The sequence below is a fragment of the Squalius cephalus genome (assembly GCF_949319135.1).
Source record: "Squalius cephalus genome assembly, chromosome: 19".
Taxonomy (NCBI): Eukaryota; Metazoa; Chordata; class Actinopteri; order Cypriniformes; family Leuciscidae; genus Squalius; species Squalius cephalus.
The window spans coordinates 33,111,810-33,132,693 of record NC_137140.1 but is presented as its reverse complement, the minus strand read 5'-3'; the positions used below and the strand labels follow the sequence as shown (position 1 = coordinate 33,132,693).

The 20,884-nt window shown below is 36.8% G+C and overlaps 2 protein-coding genes across 2 annotated transcripts; one reads left to right on the top strand and one right to left on the bottom strand.

Moving 5' to 3' along the window:
• Window positions 1-285: 285 nt before the first annotated feature.
• On the bottom strand, window positions 286-13,074 carry mrpl38 (mitochondrial ribosomal protein L38). Its single transcript, XM_079851134.1, has 9 exons — window positions 12,803-13,074; window positions 12,166-12,351; window positions 10,404-10,535; window positions 6,694-6,896; window positions 6,545-6,617; window positions 5,210-5,255; window positions 4,900-5,058; window positions 3,425-3,561; window positions 286-503 (listed from the first exon to the last, which is right to left on the bottom strand). Exons 1-9 carry the CDS (start codon window positions 13,011-13,013, stop codon window positions 367-369), a joined length of 1,284 nt encoding a protein of 427 aa, XP_079707260.1. The 5' UTR covers window positions 13,014-13,074; the 3' UTR covers window positions 286-366.
• On the top strand, window positions 12,998-20,135 carry trim65 (tripartite motif containing 65). The gene is made up of 7 exons (XM_079851131.1): window positions 12,998-13,079; window positions 13,923-14,348; window positions 14,676-14,771; window positions 15,544-15,774; window positions 16,915-17,083; window positions 18,016-18,105; window positions 18,507-20,135. The coding sequence occupies exons 2-7, from the start codon at window positions 13,935-13,937 to the stop codon at window positions 19,049-19,051; spliced, it is 1,545 nt and encodes a 514-aa protein (XP_079707257.1). The 5' UTR covers window positions 12,998-13,079; window positions 13,923-13,934; the 3' UTR covers window positions 19,052-20,135.
• Window positions 20,136-20,884: the final 749 nt, after the last annotated feature.

The following is a 20,884-nucleotide window of genomic DNA, read 5'->3' as shown; positions in this document are numbered from 1 at the left end:
GCGGGAAAACCTTGGGATAAACAAAGACACTAAAATAAGCGTAGATGCCATTCTTCTTATGATGTAACGACTCCGAGTAGCCTACATCAGGATTTATGGGAAGTGTTCCCGGTAACCAGGGAACTACTACACCCTGGCCTGGAACCAATTAGATTTTTTGCTCATATGTGACACAGATCGGATGTGTCCTGAAGTGTAAACAGGAAAAAAAACCATGCATTCAGGGAAAAAAAATTTTTTATCAGTTTTGATTCATGGTGACTTTACAGGAAGATCACAACACAATGGATGACATATTTAGTTTATTACAAACGAAAAAACCCTGCTGTATCAGTTGAACAGTGAACATGATCCATGCATATGCGTTTAATAAATCCCATAAGTGTGCTGTGCTCCATCTCTGTAGCGGTCCAGGTATCTGAGAGGCTGTCCGTGAGGGTATTTCTTCTGGGGTGGGTGATACACTGGAGGTCTATTGTACTCAAACACCGGCTCTCTCATATCTGGAAATAAATCAAGCACAACATGAGATAATCTGTTGTTACAAGCCAACACTCATGACCCTGTTTTCATGATATATTTAGGAACGGATGTTATCACTGGATCACAAACCACATGTGGGGGCAGTTGCGTGAACTTAGCTACTATGTTAAAGTCTCCCTGTGGTGAAAATCAAGTTCAAGTTTCAAGTTTGGTCTATTTATATAGCACCATAAAAACAGCAGCAGCTGACCCATGTGCTTTACAACATCTGGTAAAATAATATGCAGCAAAAGTTTAAGCACATTTTGCTTCAATCTAAGCAAAAGCAGTAAAAAAAAAAAAAATAAAAAAAATAAAACTAATTTCACAAATAAAATCGTAGTTAGATTTTTTTTTGGCAGCAGTAAGATCCAACATCACCAATATTACACGATCACCCTGGTCAGTTACCATATAGATATCGTTTAAAACCTTTAATAAAGCAGACTCAGTATTGTGAAATGTTCTGTGAACAAATCAAGTTTTTAATGTTGTTTATGTGTCTATGTGGTGTTTTTAATGCTTTAAGACAAACCATGTGCAAATTCATAAGTCGACACCATTGCTGAGTATTTCCTCTTTAAAACTGCACTGAACCAAAGACAGTCTCAAAAACACGTCTCTGACGTCACAAACTACCTTGTAACCAATCAGATCAACGTGTGATCGTCAACCAGTGGATCTCTGAGCTGAGTGAGTGGAGGCGGGGCTCATTTGCATATTCATAGAACCATGTATACTAAATGAGGCAAGAGTGTAGAGTTATATTCAAGATATTTTAAGGCATGAAGAATTTTTTTTTAAGAAAAACAAAAAAATGCTTAAATGTGTAATTTTGACGATCAAAGATGAGTTTTAAGGGATACAATTAAGATGGTGTCTTAAGAACTATTTTGACCAACTAGCAGTAAAACTGAATAAAGTTTCTGAATAAAATTAGACTGGTTCTAACTTTTTAAAGTCTGTTACATAAAAAGGCAGATCAGTCTCTAAAAAGAAAATTAGATGACTGACTTTTAAAGGGTAACTCTCGCCAAAGGCTCTTTTTGTGAATCTACCCGAGTCAAACTTTAGTGTAAAAGCATAATTAGAATGGAAACACCACTTTTAAGATTTATCAGTTAGTGTTTCCGGTGGCTGGAATTTTGTCAGTCAAAAGTAGTCGATCTCCGAATGCAACGTAATGAACTGAGCTTTCCATCTTTACTCTCCTCATGTTACGTTGCATTCGGAGATCGACTACTTTTGACTGACAAAATTCCAGCCACTGGAAACACCAAATGATAAAGTGAGTCGTACAAAACCTTTCTTTTTAGTAAACTCTGTGTACACAAACAATGTTCTCAATGCTGGAGTTCATGTGTAGAGCCCCTGGTGATACTTCCAGCACAGTTTCATGTTTTGTCGAGCCTTCTTAACATCAAAATCGCTATTTTTAAAACACTATCATAGAAGTGCCCCATAAGCACTCCCATTCAAAAGGCATTTTGACCAAAAACGAAATTATAGTCAATCTAAAAAGTGGCGTTTCCATTCTAATTATGCTTTTACACGAATGTTTGACTCGGGTAGATTAACAAAATAGCTAGGTTGCAATTTGGCAAAGTTTCTTACGGTTGCATCCAAAACACCTTAAAGCAACACCATGTAAGTTTTGCTCTCGGGGTCCCCCTACAGTTGGGAAACAGTATTGTCTTCTACTACTGTCGTAAAATCTGTCATGGTTACACCAGGGGATACACGTGCATTTGTTGACAAGCCGATACCCCTGAACTCTGCAGAAGGAGTTCTCATGTCTTGGGCTGCGTGTGAAATGTCTTCATCCCAGGGACAGTGGCATATATTTCAGCATGTCATATGAATATAATTTCATGGGTATTATTTTTTTTTCAAACGCCAAAAGATCGAGTAGCTCACGTTTACAAGCCAGCGTCATTATAGTAGCCTATTGGCTACTGTTTTACAGAATGGATATGCTAATTAAATTCAATGTTTGTGTGGCAGGTAATAGCCATATATCGTCAATATTATAATATCAAGCTACCATAGATGAATCTGCAAAGTTGAAAAATCGATTTGCATTATAGCCAGGACACTTTCACCAGAAAAATAAATAAACAAACATGACTATCAGCCTGCAGTCATTAGGCTAGTTAGCCTAAAAGATGACTCTCCCTTTTTCTCTTCCTAGTCTCCTCTGACAAAACCTTTGCCTTCTTCGGTTTCGTTGCTGCTTCGGCCATGACAACAACATACACGCGCTATACCAGCCGGCAAACAAATGCTAGTTGGGCTCTCACGTCCAAATTTGAGGAAATAGGGGGTGGGGGAAGTGAGGTATGCCGTAAAGCAGTCGAATTTTGTAGTTCTTTTTGTGCTCGGGTTACTACCCGAACCCCGAAGTTACGTAGTGCCAGTAAAAGCGATACAGACCCCGTCAGGCTATGGCAGACATGTCATTCAACCTATTGTAAGTCGCTGTACCATCACAAGGGTCTTGGAAATATATTATGAAGGTTGAAAAACTCCATGGTGTTGCTTTAAAGATGCTGAATAAAATGACTCCAGATGTCAAAACAGACTTGGTACAAACCGACAGCAATTGGTTAATTGCTGTCGGTTTGTGGGTTCAGTAATGTAGTCTTTAAAGCACGCAGCCGGTTGCCTCTGACTCCACAGTGCTCATTCAAACAGACAGGACAGAGATTGCTGTGGCATTGACAGACCAAAAAAAAACATCATCACATTAAATAAACACACATCAGTCATTGAGTTTTGTCTTACAACTGTGGAACTCTGTACACGTGATAAACATTGTTTTGAGACATGGCAAAAATAGTAGACTAACTAGATTTTCCAGTAAACCTGCTCTTCAATGCAACAACAAAGGAAGTTTACTCACTTAAGAAATCATGAAAGATCTGAGTAACAGATTGATCCCATTGGCACTGGAAAAAGGCAAGACCAGCTGGCGTAATGAGATCCTGATGTTTCCTATAGAAGTCCAGCGTTCGGAAAGTCCGTTGCTTCAGACAGTAGCTAAAAAACATGACAGAGAGATGAATATATATTTCTGCAAATGCTGAAAATAACTTTGGAAATCACCCTGCTTTTTACTGAATATTTTTTATTTTAATGCAAGTTGAAGGGTCTTCCCGTGGGGTTTCTAAACAGTTAAAAAATAAATACAAAGAACATCTGTTTTATTTCAAAGGCTGCATTCATCACTGAGGATGTCTCATTTCAGAAAACTAGCCCTTATAAAGCTGACTGTTATTCATTATGAGCCATAATTACTTTAATTCATTCTCATTTTGAAATGTAATGATTGCTTTTCTGAAATGATGTATTTCACAAGACAAATACAAACTCCATAGGACAGTGCTTTCGAAACGAGATCAAATGAAATGCAACTACTAGTTTGTGGGAGGAAATTCGGGAAGTATTGGGTTTGGGTGAATCTCAAGAAACCTTTCAAGAACATGTCCAGGTCAAATTTCACCCCCAAAAATCACAAGAAATTAATAAAATGTTACTTAAAGTTACACATTTAAATTTTGTTAATGAACAAAAAAGTCAATACCTCATCAATCCTTCTTCCAAAACTTGTTTTTGTCTTTACCCTGATTCACTATGGTAAGCATTTATATTTTAGACCTGTCGGGATGGTTTTCCCGGGAAATTGAGTACATCTAATATATATTGTGAAGGCTCATCATTGCGGTTGTTGTAGCACAGTGCTGGAATTTATTTTCAGGGAAGTACCGTGTCTATTAGTAGGTAAATATACTTAACGTCTTCAGCCAATCAGCTTGAGATCATTTTTAACTAAACTGGTTATATCTCTTAAGCCTGATAGTGAATGTTTTGTTAGCAGTCGGATAATCACTCTCTCTTTTTCTTTTAGTTATAAGAAAGACACATATATTTATCAGACACGCAGAGCCAAAAAAACACAACCCACACAGGGCCGTACCCACCACTGAGGTCCGTGCATGAAATAAATATATTAGAAAACGTAATATTTTGCAGTTTGTTTAGTAGTTAAGGCAATTTCGTGATTTTAAACATCATAAAATAACCAGCCATTAGACTCCCGGATTTACGTGATTCACGTGGGTCATACTTTTAAGGTTGGAAAATATGGGAATCCGTAAAAAAACATCCCTGAAAATCCAGCAGAGCCGAAGCACAACTAAAAGAATGTGTATTTTTGTTATGAAAACACTGTAATAAGCAAAACGCTTTAATGGTCAATTTTCTTAATGCAAAATATAATTTTGTATTTTCTTTTAATAATAGGGTGAAAAATGACCCGGAATTGTTTTCATGAGACGTATAAATCAGTGTCTAGACTCTGAGAGTAACACTACCCACCACGGGGAGGGCCGGAGATCAGCGCTGAAATCAACCGGACCGTCTTGTTTTAACAGGATGAAGGCGTATCTGTGAAACCCAGTTCCTCTGGCAGGAAACGGGCTGATGTAATGACAGACCTCTTCTCCTGACGTCACAGCATTTCCCGGGATATTCCCACTATAATGTTTAACAGAAAAAAACTGACATAACCATATCCGTTGTCTCAAACAATTACGTCTTCAGTACTGGGCTTTCCAACCGGGGCCGGATGAGACTGAAGTCAGACAATGCGGTCATGAATTTTGGCATTTAACACAAGCGTACTCACACTAGCCAATGAAGATACTCCTGCTCAGCATCCAGGAGGTGTTCATCTGCACAAACACACACACTGCTTACTTCACTGTATCTCCATCTAGTGGAGGAACTTGAGAACTTAAAACTGCATTTTACGAACTGCTAACTAAAGTGACATTTCTGCAGGTCAACTGACCAAAAAAGCATTTAACATCTCCAAAAAAAGAATAATGATGACAATTTATGAATGAAAAACCCCTCCAAATATCATTAAAAACTATATAATGACAATTTATATATAATAATATGAATCAATAAATGATTAGTTTATTACATACATAATAAATGTCTTTACTGTAACTTTTGATCAGTTTAACTCATCCTTGATGAATAAAAGTATTGATTTATTTTATTTATTTCCCCCAAAAATAAAATTAAAATTCTCACTGACCCCAAACTTTTGAACGGTAGTGTTTAATGTTACAAAAGCTTTAGATTTCAGATAAATGCTGTTCTTTTGAACTTTCTATTCATTATAGCATCATAAAATAAAAATGTAAATAACTGTTTTCAACATTGATAATATTCATAAATGTTTCTTGAGCATCAAATCATCATATTAGAATGATTTCTGAAGGATCATGTGACACTGAAGACTGGAGTAATGATGCTGAACATTCAGCTTTGATCACAGGAATAAATTACACTTTACTGTATATTCACATAGAAAACAGCTGTTTTAAATTGGAATGATATTTCACAATATTACTGTTTTTGTTTGTATTTTTAATCAAATAAATGCAGCCTTGGTGAGCAGAAGAGACTTCTTTTAAAAACATAAAAAATCTTACTGACCCCAAACTTTTGAACGGTAGTGTATATATATATAGTATATTATAATATACTGTATATATTACAATATATATTAATTATTATATTAATTATATATATTCTAGTTCAAAAGTTTGGGGCCAGGAAGGTTTTTTTTTTGTTGTTTTTTTTTTTTTTATAAAGAAATATGTTTATTCAGCAATGCTGTTTCTATTCATCAATGAGTCCTGAAAAAAAAAATCATGGTTTTATGTTTTTTTTTGGAGCAGCAAATCATCATATTAGAGTGATTTCTGAAGGATCATGTGACACTGAAGACTGCAGTAATGATGCTGAACATTCAGCTTTGATCACAGGAATAAAGTACAGTTTAAAATATATTCAAACAGAAAACTTTATAAATAAATGCAAAATACATATATATGGATATGCACTTTAAAAACTGCATTTAAAAATGTCTGACTGAAAATACAGAAAATGTACTACAGATATCATTAGATCAAAATATGAATTTGATGTGAATAATTGGATGTACCTGGGCTGGTCAACAACAGCGTCCAGAGTGAGTTCTCTTCTGCTTCGAAGCGTACCCGAGGTGCTTGTGCCGCCTGTGGATTTCACACAAACAGTGGAAATCAAAGCCTGTTTCCTATATTTCAGGCTTCACGTGTTCTGAAGCCTCACCTGACTCGGCGTTAAGTGATTCCCAAAACGCACGACTGCATCGCTGTCATCCCCGTAAGCCACATGCAGCATGACCCGTGGAAGGAAGTATGCCATGGGAAAGAGGTCCTGGTAGATTCGGTAGTGTTCGGCGAGCCTCTGGATGTGGAACGGCCCGTTTGTCTTCTCCCATTGCGTCTTTACTCTGTCCAGGGAAATGCGAACTGGAAGCCATAAAATAAGAAAAGGTCACATGACATGTCCGACTGCTGATTAATATGATGTAATGTCTAGACGGGCAGCCTTTACAGTTTCTATACCACTAAACATTTTATATTCACACTATATAAACTAAATTATTATCACTAATATTTTTTTCATTGTGACATTGTTTTCTCATTAATGCAAAAAGGTTACATTTGTAATGTACAAATGTAAGTATACATAATGATCGTATTTGTTGTACTGGATTTATTTATTTATTTATTTTTAAATGGAAAATTTGCATAAAAAAATAACAACGCAAATACTCCTAAAAACAGGCTTCATTGTTTTGGATATTTTTTATCAGTTTCTTTTGATTTCTGATGCACCAAACAGATTATTAAATGACATAACCCTGCAAACAAAACAAGATATGCACATCTCAGTACTGTTACGCTCCACGCGTGTTTTGTGTTTTGTTTGCATTGATCTGTGCACGTTAGTGTCCTTCGCACGTGTTGGTTGTTGTGCTCATTATCTTTTCTCTGTCTCTAGCTCACTATCTCTGCTCACAGGTTGCTGTGATTGGCCGAGTTGGACGTCAGTCATCATCAAGGCGGCGCTTGAGAGCCAATCGGAGGCCGCCCAGCTGGTTTAAAAGGATGGAGTGTTCATTCATGCTTTCTCTCGATCGCGAATTGAACTCTCTGTAGTGGAATGAGTTTTCTGTAGCGAACTGAGCTCTTTGTAGCGAATCGAGTTTTTGTGTATGTCTCTGCCCGCGGACTGAGTTGTGTGCTATGTGCTTTGTATTGTGTGTCTACCTTTTCATTTGCTCTGAGGTATCCGGCAATAGTGGGAAGAGAACGCAGGTCAGTATATCGCGATATACACTGCACCCGTAGCAGATGATTGTCTAGACACTAGGTAAGAAGTAAGCGCCACTTATTGTATTTCTGTGTTGTTAGGTAGTTCAGTTAGGGTGCCGGATGCACCGAAGATTTCGGTTTATTTTCTACCTTTTTCTTTGGCTAGATTAGGTTTAGATTAAGGATTTTGTTATATTATGTTCTTTTCTTTGGCGCCGCTTTTCTTTTCCCATTTATTGTTTGTTTGTTTGTTTACCTTATCACATTGTTGTACATAGCGCACATTATTATTGTTATATTACTGGATCTAGTGGCTTCAGCTTTTATGTGAATAAAAATCCAGTAATTTTTCTCTTTCAAAGATTGTCTGTCATGTTCTTTCACCTCAATCCAGCAGCATATTAATATATAAATGTTATGATACATTCCCTAGACTTTTAAAGTTTGTAACCACACTGAAACATTTGACAACAATGATGACTCAGACTCAAAACACTTCTGTTTAGCTGTGCATTTAATGAATGAGCACTGTACCACTGTTTGTCCGACTGTTTGTACTGTACTGCGTTTTATTTTATTTTTCTAAACTGGTTTAATTATTCTTATTTGATTGATTGATTGATTCCTTTATTGTCATTGTACAAACATACAATGACATTTTTTTACTTTCAAACGTACACAGCAAGAGTAGTTAAATTCATATTGCAAATTGCCCATTATTAAATAAGGTGCTTAGTGTTATTTCACTTAATTGTCTAGCATGTCAAAAATGTCTTGTGGTAATAATTTGAGGATGTAGTTTCAGTTCATGGTTCATTATCCTGATGGCATTGGGATAAAAACTGTTCATGAGTCTGGTTGTGCGTGTTTTGATTGATCTAAAGCGTTTTCCAGATGGCAACAGTTCAAAAAGCTGATGGGCTGGGTGATTCGGGTCCGTCCCAATGTTGTGTGTTTTCTGCAGGCAGCGGGAGTTAAAAATGTCATCCAGAGCAGGTAGATGTTGGTTTGTGATGTTCTGTGTGGTTTTTATAACTCTCTGCAGGGCCTTTTTATCACCAGCCGAGCTGCCTCCATACCACACCAGCATATTTCTTATTATTTTAATTTCTTCTATGTAAAGCACTTTGAATTGCCATTGTGTGCGAAATGTGCTATATAAATAAACTTGCCTTGCCTTGATGAGATGCATCCAAAATCTCATACTTCCCTACAATATACAGTACAGGTCAAAAGTTTGGAAACATTACGTTTTTTATGTTTTTGAAAGAAGTCTCTAATGCTTATCAAGGCTGCGTTTATTTGATCAAAAATACAGAAAAAAAAACAGTAATATTGTGAAATATTATTATAACTTAAAATAATAGTTTTCTATTTGAATATACTTTAAAAAAAATGTATTCCTGTGATGCAAAGCTGAACTTTAAGCATCATTACTCCAGTCTTCAGTGTCACATCATTCTAATATTCTGATTTATTATGAGTGTTGGAAACAGTTCTGCTGCCTAATATATTTGATGAATAAAAGGTTAAAAAGAACTGCATTTATTCAAAATAAAAAATATTTTCTAATAATATAAATATTCTTTACTATCACTTTTTATCAATTTAACACATCCTTGCTGATTAAAAGTATTGATTTATTTAAAAAAAGAAAGAAAAAAAATTACTGACCCCAAATTACTGACCAGTATATTGTTGTTACAAAAGATCTCTATTTTTAAAACATTTGCTGCTTTTTTTATTTTTTTATTTTTTTATTCAAAGTATCCTAAAAACGTATCACAGGTTATGAAAAAATATTAAGCAGCAGAACTGTTTCCAACTTTGATAATGAATCATCATATTAGAATGATTTCTAAAGGATCATGTGATAGACTGGAGTAATGATCCTGAAAATTCAGCTTTACATCACAAAAATAAATGATAATTTAAAGTATAATAAATTGAAGACCAATTATTTTAAATTGTAATAATATATCACAATGTTACATTTTTTTCTGTATTTTTGATCAAATAAATGCAGGCTTGATGAGCAGAAGAAACTTCTTTCAAAAACATTAAAAATAGTAATGTGGCCAAACTTTTGACCAGTACTGTAGTAGACAATTAAAAATTATGTGAAAAAAGTAGCATGTCCGAAATGCACAGTACTCATAAAACAATAGGCAAAAAGTGTCCGAATGACTCACTTCTTCCGGTGAGATTCTGAATTGTGCATATGATGGACACTTTACTGTCCCATGAGGCCACGGGAGAGGATTTATGAATGACAGTGAAGTGACACAACTGAGGCTAGTAGGTCACATGATAATGACAACATGGCGAATGTAGTACGTCCAGATTACATTCATACTACACACACTAATACTATATAGATCATGCTTCTTTTAGCGGTCATGGAGTATTAGGAGTAAAAACGAGAGAGAGAGAGAGAGAGAAATTCAACGTCAACTTTAAGAGGTCAATGATTTGATCTTGAACCTCGAGATTTTCATTAGATACTTAATAATATACGCTTAGCAATTAAATCCCACTTTCATTTAGTGTGTGAAGATTTTTCATCATAATTCTGGCATCATTCTGCTTTTGATTATCCTGCTCTGCTTCCCCTCCAGAGATCAATCATAAAGATGCATTGATGCTTGGGTCACTCACATGTTCGTAGTCGATTTTCTCGTTCAATCTCTGGGCTCTTTTTGTTCTCCTGCACGATCTTCTTCCTCTCCTTCACCTCTGTCTTCCTGGAGGGACGCTGATACGGGAGGCCGATGTTGATCGGCGCAACGGCTGTTCACAAAAAACAATCAAACAAAAGGGAGATATTTGCTTTTAAAGAAATTGCTTTTTAAGGACTACAACAAACGGCTGGTAGAAACTACACGACATTCCTCCCGGGTTAGTGACATCACTAACCCTAAAATTTACATAAACCCCGCCCCCGGAACACGATTTATAGATTATCATGACAGAATATGCTAATCAATTAGCCTGGGTGCCAGCCCGAACCCCGCCCACAACATTTTTTGGTCGGGAAGTTCGGTCTGGACTCGATCCATTGAGGAGTAATTATGCCCGGCTCCCAAAAGGCCGAGCCAATCAAATTGCCAGGGCGGGCTTTAATCGATGATGGACAGATGATCTGCGGTTACGTAATCACCCACGTCACCAAAGAGCGCTTGATTTGAACTAGTTTACAACAAAGACGACTGCAGCTGGAGAATTGAGATTTCACGAGTTCACACTTACAAATAAGTCAGATAGAATAAATGCGTATAAGAGATTTCACACTTACAAATAAGTCAGACAGAATAAATGCGTATATGAGAGTTCACGAGTTCACACAAATAAGTCAGATAGAATAAATGCGTATATGAGAGTTCACGAGTTCACACAAATAAGTCAGATAGAATAAATGCGTATATGACGTGCTGTCCGAGGAGAGGGCTGTGGGCTCGGTAGCCATACTCCCCCCCGGTATTCCTGGTTGTGAGAGAACAAGACCAGAGTGAGGATTCGGGTTGGTGGAGGGATGCTGAAAAACTGTCAAGGACTGTTAGGTAAGTTGACAGAGTGAATATGCTTCCTCATGCTGATATAGGGTAACGTTAGACATGGTATTGTTTGATGACAAGTTATTAAGATATTGGATTGATTATTTGTACGTGCTCCTCCCGAACTTTGTTTATGAAACATCATGTGTAGATTCCGCCATCGCGTCTGTTATAGAAGATATCCACAGTGCATTCATTTTAAAAGAGGAGCAGAGAGCCGCGACATTTTGTTGGTTGAAAATATGAATGAAGAACATGCGTCATTTACTCCGTTGCTCTGATTGGTTGTAGGTCTATCCAATTGAGTGCAGAGGTTTTTTTTTCCTGGTTCGGTTGAGACACGCCCCATAATCAAATCTCTATGGAGCAGTCTCAGACTCACATTCTGACTAGAATATGAGTATGACGAGGTCAGGCTACTAATCAATGACTAGAAGATAACTACACATAAGCTACATAAATTCATCAACTAACCATTAAAAAAATGTTGTCTACATGTTGTCACTTCTTCTTGAGTCTCTCCATCTTTCTGACTCCAGTTTGAATATAAAAAAGGCTAAAAGTTTTTGAAATTTTCAGTGCATGTGTGTGTGAGGTAAAAGGACACAAGCTGTTGAAGCTCCGCCCTCTGTGCCGGGAGCAGCAGCTCATTTGCATTTAAAGGGAAAGACACAAAACAAAGCGTTTTTGCTCACCCTCAAAAAGTGACAATTTTAACATGCTATATAAAAATATCTGTGGGGTATTTTTAGCTAAAACTTCACATACACACTCTGGGGACATCATAGATTTATTTTACATCTTGTGAAAAGGGCATTATACCACCCCTTTAATAGGTGTGTATTCATATGTCAGTGATGACTTGCCTTCTTTGGTCTCCTCCTCTCTGTATTGCCTGTAGGTCTTCCACCAAACGTCTCTCCGGTCGGCCTCCTCCGCTGCTCTCACATAGCGAGTGTAACTGCGATATTTCTCCAGAGAGTCCAGCTGGGTCCCGTCGATGTCCTCATTGGGCATCGGACCCAGAGGAGGGGACCAGTGACACAGAACAGCTACAGAAGACCCAACAGAGGATTTATTAGCAGTATTATAAAAAAGTAAGAGAATGTTGTAATGTAAATGCATTAATAATAATAAACACAGCAATTATAAAGATTTGCAATATAAATATTATAAAAACAACAACAATAATAATAAATATTATAAATGTTATATAGTAATAATAATAATACTTTCATTTAGAGCATATCTCAAACAAGCAGTAACTCAAAGTGCTTCAGAAAAATAGATAAAGGGCAGAAAGGTTAGAATGAAAATACAGACTAATCAATAAGTAGACATACAAAATCAATATTGACAATGTATTGTACATATCAAGGTGTAAAATGTACGTTACATGTAAAGGTCATTCAGACCAGCACACACACACGCACAGCAGCCGCACTGCTGATTAATTAACTCATTAACTGCACATTTACACAGATATCCTCCAGCACCCCTCACCGGTGGACCGAAGACCCCTCGCATGAGGCTTCAGGCTCACATCACCCGCCGCCCGCAGGAGAACACACGCCGCTCCGCGCAGCGCCATGATGGACCGCTCCAGCAGAGACGCAGAGAGAGCGACGTCAACACACAGAAACGTGACGTAACGTGCGTACTCGTCACCGCGTCTGTGCGCTCCTGCATATGGAAGGCGACGAGATTCGCTCATGAGAAAGTCAGCGCGCGCAGGAATCGGGATTTTACGTTTCTTCACATCTGATGAGTAAACAATCCTGTGAGTTTTATGAAAAAGGGGGTTGTCGATTGATAAAGAGATGTTAAATAGATGAATAGATGTTAATTAGTGGTGATGAAGGGGCAGGTGAAGTTTGTTTATTTACTGTGTCTCGATGTTTTCAGCACATCAATTCACCTAACAACTAATAATGACTATAATTCATGAGTCAAATGTATTTTATTCAGTTATACATTATATATAGCAGTTATACTTCAACATGAACACTGATATAGGTGCTCAAATTCATCCTCCCATCCTCCCATCTATCTATCTATCTATCTATCTATCTATCTATCTATCTATCTATCTATCTATCTATCTATCGTCTGTTTGTCTGTCCTTCTATCTATCTATCTATCTATCTATCTATCTATCTATCTATCTATCTATCTATCGTCTGTTTGTCTGTCCTTCTATCTATCTATCTATCTATCTATCTATCTATCTATCTATCGTCTGTTTGTCTGTCCTTCTATCTATCTATGTATCTATCTATCTATCTATCTATCTATCTATCTATCTATCTATCTATCTATCGTCTATTTGTCTGTCCTTCTATCTATCTATCTATCTATCTATCTATCTATCTATCTATCTATCTATCTATCGTCTATTTGTCTGTCCTTCTATCTATCTATCTATCTATCTATCTATCTATCTATCTATCTATCTATCTATCTATCGTCTATTTGTCTGTTCTATCTATCTATCTATCTATCTATCTATCTATCTATCTATCTGTCTGTCTGTCTGTCTCTGATCTTCTGTGACAACATGACCCAAGAGTGATTCTCTGCAGTCTTTAACATTGTTTATTTTGTTTATTTTATAATTTTTCAGGCTTCCAGGTTTATGATGGAGGATCACATGCAGTGCACAATCTGCTTAGATTCGTTTAAATTCCCTGTGACCATCCCGTGCGGTCACACTTTCTGCAAGGTCTGCATCTCCAAATTCTGGGAGGCCAAGGACAAAGACTTCCACTGCCCCGTTTGCAACAAAACCTTCGACACGAGGCCTCAGCTGAGTCGCAACGTGTCTCTGTCGGTGCTATCGGAGGTGGCCGCCACACACAGTCCAGCGAAGAGAGATCTGTGCACAGGAGCCTCGGTCCACACGGACCCGGAGCAGATCTGTGAGCGGCACCAGAAGCCTCTGGTCATCTACTGCAGGAACGACAGCATGTGTGTTTGCTATGAGTGCTCTGTGGTCGAGTGTAAGGGACATGATGTGATTCTGGTGGAAGATGAACGGAAGAATAGAGAGGTACAAACACACACTACCAGGATGTATAAATACTGTATAATTTAAATAGTATATCATGCATTACAATAACGAGAATTTGGGGTGAAACTAATTCACTAATAATTTGGAAATATCACAATGCTATGTTTTCATTAAAATATGTTTTTTAGTCCTTTCTTTAATTTTAGAGTGCGATATTTTGATCTTCAGGTTTTGTGAGATTCAATCGGTTGTCCATTTTAAATATTTGTTGTTGCTGACCGTTTTAAGAATTTGCATGATAATGTTTGTACCTTGTTGTATATGAGACAACATTAATATTTTTGACATTTTTCTTTTGGTATGCAGGCAGGATTAAAGAAAAAGAGTGCGGAAATCAAGAAACTCCAGGAAGCCACTGAGAGGAACCGTCTGGAGCTCATGGAGAACATGGAGAAAGCGAAGGCAAGGCATCTCCATCTTCATTAGAGACTTTATCCAACAATGAAAATGTACTCATTCTCATATCATTCCAAAACTAGATGATGGTGACCATTTAAAATAAGGTTGCATTCGTTAAATACATAAGTTAACAGGATCTAACAATGAAAAATACTTCTAAGGATTTAATAATCTTAGTTGATTACTAATACATAATTAAACATATTGTTTAATGGACCTAACAAGCTATACATAATTCAGAATACATAATAATATAACTTGACATTTGTAGTTTTATGAACTAGCGCTTACAAAGATTAATAAATACTGTAAAAATGTATTGCTCATTGTTAGTAATTAATGTTATCTAACGGGACCTTATTGTAAAGTGTTAGAAAGACGTTTCTTCCATGGATAACAACAGGAGATGTTTTGAAGAATATTCACTTCACACTTTTTCATTTAATGAAAGCAAACAGTGACCAAGAGCTGTCGTGCTTAAATAAGGACTAAAAAGCAACATAAAATGACCATAAAGTAGCCTATGAAAAATTGAAGTCAATATTTGACAAAAATCTTTCATTCTGCCACAACTCTTATATATCTTATTCACAGTTTTGCATTTTAAACACATGCAAGGACATGTAAGACTCGATACTTTTCGGCATGATGAAATTAAATTTTTGAGAATGAATGCCCAAAAATACACATTAATATATAAGAGTATAGGCGTAGATGAAGGATGCAGTGATATAATCGCCGCTCATGGCATGTTGTTCTCCCTCTACTCTATCAGGTCTCACTCCAGCAGACGTCTCAGTGGGTGGACAGCAAGTTCTCACAGCTGATAAAGGTGTTGGCAGAGAAGCAGGAAGTGACACAGCTGTTTGTGGAGCAGCAGCAGGAAGTGACCGTGATGCAGGCTGAGGATAGGCTGGCTGCGCTGGAGGAGAGAACCATGCAGCTCGTAGCCCTTCAGGAGGAGATCAGCAGCCTGTGTTCGCTCCCCTCATGCCAGCTCATCAAGGTTACAGCATGCTTATTTTAGAAATGAGAGGCGTGACTCACAGAATAAAATAAATAATACATTAAAAATTAAATATAAAAATAATAATAAATGGCCCCATTTGCTTTTCTATTGATGCTACTAAAGGTCATTTGGTTGTGGAAAATATTATTATTTATTTATTTATTGTTATTTTATTAATTATTTTACAAAATTGTTGGTTTTTAAGTTGTATATATATATATATATATAATTATTATTTATTGGGTCTCACTTTAGATTAGGGTCAAATTCTCACTATTAACTACGACTTTTGCCTTAATAAACTCCTAACTACAGCTTATTAATAGTTAGTAAGGTAGTTGTTAAGTTTAGGTATTGGGTGGATTAAGGGATGTAGAATATGGTAGTGCAGAATAAGGCATTAATATGTGCTTTATAAGTACTAATAAACAGACGATATCCTAGTAATATGCATGCTAATAAGCAACTAGTTAATAGTGAGAATTGCACCCTAAATTAAAGTGTTACCATTTATTGTTAATGGTTAAAGGGATATTTCACCGCTGGAAAGATGAATGTGTATTTAAATTGGGTCATTTATGTAGTAGAAGTGTGAAATTATTTTAGAAGTTGGTGCCTTCTAGATTCAGAAACGCCAGAAAATGTATTTTTGGCTCATGTGGATGAAAGACTACAACTCCCAGAATGCACTTGATTCGCTGCCCTACGAGGACACTCCCATGCCACGCCTCCCGGTTACAGAGGGCAGTATCGGGAGAAATGATACAACTAGGCTACTAGTGACTTGAAACTGAAAAGACGGCGATTTATCGTGAGATCCCCCTATGGGCGGGTTGAAGACATGCGGGACGAGCTCCTCCTACTGGCTGGAGTCTCTCGCCTCTGGACAAAAAAGCCTCAGATGATGATGCTAAATGACGATTTTTGCGTCATCAGAGGTTTTTTTTTCCAGACACACAATACAGAAATCTCTCGTCTCAGGGGGACATGAGGGAGGGAAGCACGGTCATTCGAGAATACTACCGGGTTTCTACTGATACAAAGCTTAATGCTAATCGGTGAAGTATCCCTTTAATGGTTTCCACAGGTGTACGTCGTCACATGTTTGTTTATGTCGCTGTTTGTGTGCTCATGCAGGACTCCAGGTTCATAGAGGTCCCACGCTTCAGTGACGTTCCTGTGGATGTGCATGTGTGCACACAGGAGAAGCTGACCCCCGTCACTGATGTCCTGTCCCGCGTGTCTAAGCTGGTGTGTGAGGATCTGGAGAGAGCCACACAGGTGTCCGGAGGACCGGAGAAAGAGGGTGAGTCGGGATCACACTGACCGCTTGATGCATGATGTTACACAGAAATGACTAACATCTGATTGGTTGGTACTTTGCAACCTTCACAAGTTGAGGAACACAGATTTTATTTATTGTCAGCCAGTGAACAAAGTCGTATTTACAAGCTATCAGTGGATTTGCCAAAGTTAGCCAGGTTAGTAGAATCACATTTTTCAAAGATATTCAGAGTTTAGCTTGAGGTGCTCAGTAGCAAGTAAACTAGAAGCAGAACTGTATATTTTATAATCTAACAAAAAATGTATTTCACAATTTTTTTTACACTTTTGGTTGATAATGCTATGTATCACAATACATACACTTTTTAATGAAAAAAAAATAAATAAAAAACTACAAAAAAGAATTGTCCTTATGACAATTTTAAGTAATGGTAGACCTATTACTAATTTGATTTATTTATTTATTAAAACTGTCATGAACATATAAATGTACTGTTTAAAGCATGATTTATTTATTTTTCAATGTAATATATAATCCAATATCGGATAAAACTACATGTAAATGGAACATAAACACACACACACAAAATCTAAGTTTATGAAAACTGAGGTCTGTGATGTAAGCAAAAAATAAATAAATAAATAAATATATATATATATATATATGTAATACATCACAATATTTTAAAAAATTTGGTTGATATCTCAATGTACACATTTTTATGGAGACTGAGAAAAACTGAAAAATGTTTTAAAATACTGAAAAAAATTAATGTTCTTTGTGAGAATCTCCAAAGTAATGCTACAATTTTTATATTTTTTAAATATATATTTACATTTATTTAACCAGTCATGAACATTGCAATGACACAGTTGTATAAATAAGTAATTATTTTAAAATAATATTTTTATAATGTAATGATCAGCATTGCTTTTTCTTTGTCTTTCTCGTAGGCTCTCCTCAAGATAAGAGGCCAGTTCTGGCTGTTGTTCCCAGTCCTGCAACTCCATCATATCCAGCAGAGAGGGAGGGGCTAAACGCATGTACGCTCATATCATATATCATATCATATCACACGTATGACAGTACAGTGTGGAAAAAGTCACATTATTCTCAGTCTCATATGTTATTGTCTCATACATCATATATAGTCTTGTTTATATTCTCATATAAACAAGTATTCATTACTTCAATGAGCTCATTGTATCTGCATTAAATTACAACATTGTTTAAATTAATACATTTTTAGCTAACTGTGATTTTGTATATGTACATTTCTGAAATACATAACTTAGACAGTCACCTCGGATAACAGAACACTCTTAAATTGTAATGTGGACTCATGCACTTTCTGCTTTGAAATGATGTGTATCGTGAAAAGCGCTATACAAATAGACATGAATTGAATTGAATTGAATGTATTGCAATTCTTCTCTTCCCCCAGACCGCTGCAACCTGACCTTTGACCCTCGTACCGCCAACGCTCACTTACGCCTTTCCCAGAGCAACAGGAGGGCGGAGCATCTGAGCTCTGGGCCCCGCCCCGTCCCGGCCGACGAGTCCCGCTTCGACCACACCTGGCAGGTGTTGTGTTTCCAGAGCTTCACTCGCGGACAGCATTACTGGGAGCTAGAGGTGTCCAAACCGTGGGCCTACGTGGGCGTGACGTACCCGAACATACCGCGCAAAGAGAAGGGCAAACGCTGCATGGTGGGGATGAACGAGCTGTCGTGGAGCCTCCAGCTGGACGAGCGGCAGCTGAGCGCGTGGCACGCCGGCTGCAAGGAGTCCGTGGCGGGACAGCTGCAGTTAAACGCTCAGCCGCTGCGCATCGGCATGCTTCTGGACTACGAGGCCGGTACGCTGACCTACTACGGCGAGGGACAGGTCCGGCTGCACGCCTTCCACTGCGCGTTCACACAAGCCCTGCTCCCCGCCTGCTGGATCGGGGAGGGCGTCACTGTCACGCTCTGTGAACCGAGAGCCTGAACGTTTGTACGCTGGTTTGTCCCCAACAGGATTGGTCCAGAGGAAATAGATGCATCCCTACTGTAGCCGGACCTGAGACGTGTGGCCTTCCTTCACCATCATTTACTCCTCGTGTTTTTGAGCTGTGATGAGATTTGATGAGCTCAGGGTTTACTCTGGGATGGTGCTGTTAAAGTTCTGTTGATCTGTGGAGAGTTATACTTAACGCAAGTACGTGAACACAGATGCTTTTATCTGCACTGGCTTGATGTGTCAGTCATAAGTCATGATATTTCCTAAAAAATAATCAATGACTGTTGTATATATATATATATAGTACAGGCCAAAAGTTTGGACACATTACTATTTTTAATGTTTTTGAAAGAAGTTTCTTCTGCTCATCAAGCCTGCATTTATTTGATCAAAAATACAGAAAAAAAATGTCATATTGTGATATATTATTACAATTTAAAATAATTGGTTTTCAATTTATTATACTTTAAATTATCATTTATTTCGGTGATGCAAAGCTGAATTTTCAGGATCATTACTCCAGTCTTCAGTGTCACATGTGACATCCAGTCAATCACATGATCCTTTAGAAATCATTCTAATATTCTGAGTGTTGGAAACAGTTCTGCTGCCTAATATATTTGATGAATAAAAGGTTAAAAAGAACTGCATTTATTCAAAATAAAAAATTTTTTTTTTTATATAAATCTTCATTATTATCACTTTTTATCAATTTAACACATCCTTGCTGAATAAAATTATTGATTTATTTTAAAAAAAATAAAGAAAAAAATTACTGACCCCAAATTACTGACCAGTAGTGTATATTGTTGTTATAAAAGATTTCTATCTTGAAAACATTTGCTTCTTTTTTTTTCTTTTCTTTTTTCTTTTTCTTTTTTTTATTCATCAAAGTATCCTAAAAAAGTATCACAGGTTATGAAAAAATATTAAGCAGCAGAACTGTTTCCAACTTTGATAATGAATCATCATATTAGAATGATTTCTAAAGGATCATTTGATAGACTGGAGTAATGATCCTGAAAATTCAGCTTTGCATCACCGAAATAAATGATAATTTAAAGTATAATAAATTGAAAACCATTATTTTAAATTGTAATAATATATCACAATATTACATTTTTTTCTGTATTTTTGATCAAATAAATGCAGGCTTGATGAGCAGAAGAAACTTCTTTCAAAAACATTAAAAATAGTAATGTGGCCAAACTTTTGGCCTGTACTATATATATATATATATATATATATGTGTCAAATTGATTTATCGTTATTAATTGCATTTAACATAAAAGTTTGTGTTTACAAAATATATGTGTGTGTGTGTGTGCATATTAGGGCTGGGGTAAACGATTATTAATTAAACGATTAGTCGGGCGATTATTTTGTCGGGCGATTATTTTATCGATTAGTCGACTAATCTAACGGCTAATTGGAATTAATTATCCTGTCTGATATTCGCATATCTCTCGAACCGTTAGTCCGATGGATTTCAAACTCGACAGGTGTCTTGCTACGGGCACGAGTAAGTGCAGTGCCAAGTTTGACGTTGTTTGGATGAGAAATGCAAAAGATATCGTTAAATATATCGGTAAAAGAAGCACGTAGAAGGTTATGGTTTAAAAATAAACATTCTGACATAAACACTCTACGATGTTTATTTCTGAATATTGTAGTATAAACGTGATAAATCCATTTTGATTAATTTGAGTAAAAAATGTGTTTTCTTTACCAAGAAAGTGGCAAGATGAAAACCACTATTTTCTGTTTCAAACTTTCACATAGCATCTTTAGGTTATAATAACATAAAAAATTCAAATCCAG

Coding starts and splice junctions, on each gene's coding strand:
- trim65 (XM_079851131.1), top strand. CDS start 13,935: ATGATGGAGGATCACATGCAGTGCACAATCTGCTTAGATTCGTTTAAA. Junction 14,772..15,543: donor AGAACATGGAGAAAGCGAAG/GCAAGGCATCTC, acceptor CTACTCTATCAG/GTCTCACTCCAGCAGACGTC. Junction 18,106..18,506: donor GAGGGAGGGGCTAAACGCAT/GTACGCTCATAT, acceptor CTCTTCCCCCAG/ACCGCTGCAACCTGACCTTT.
- mrpl38 (XM_079851134.1), bottom strand. CDS start 13,013: ATGAGCGAATCTCGTCGCCTTCCATATGCAGGAGCGCACAGACGCGGT. Junction 12,352..12,802: donor GAGGGGTCTTCGGTCCACCG/GTGAGGGGTGCT, acceptor GGTCTTCTGTAG/CTGTTCTGTGTCACTGGTCC. Junction 504..3,424: donor GATCTTTCATGATTTCTTAA/GTGAGTAAACTT, acceptor ATTTATTTCCAG/ATATGAGAGAGCCGGTGTTT.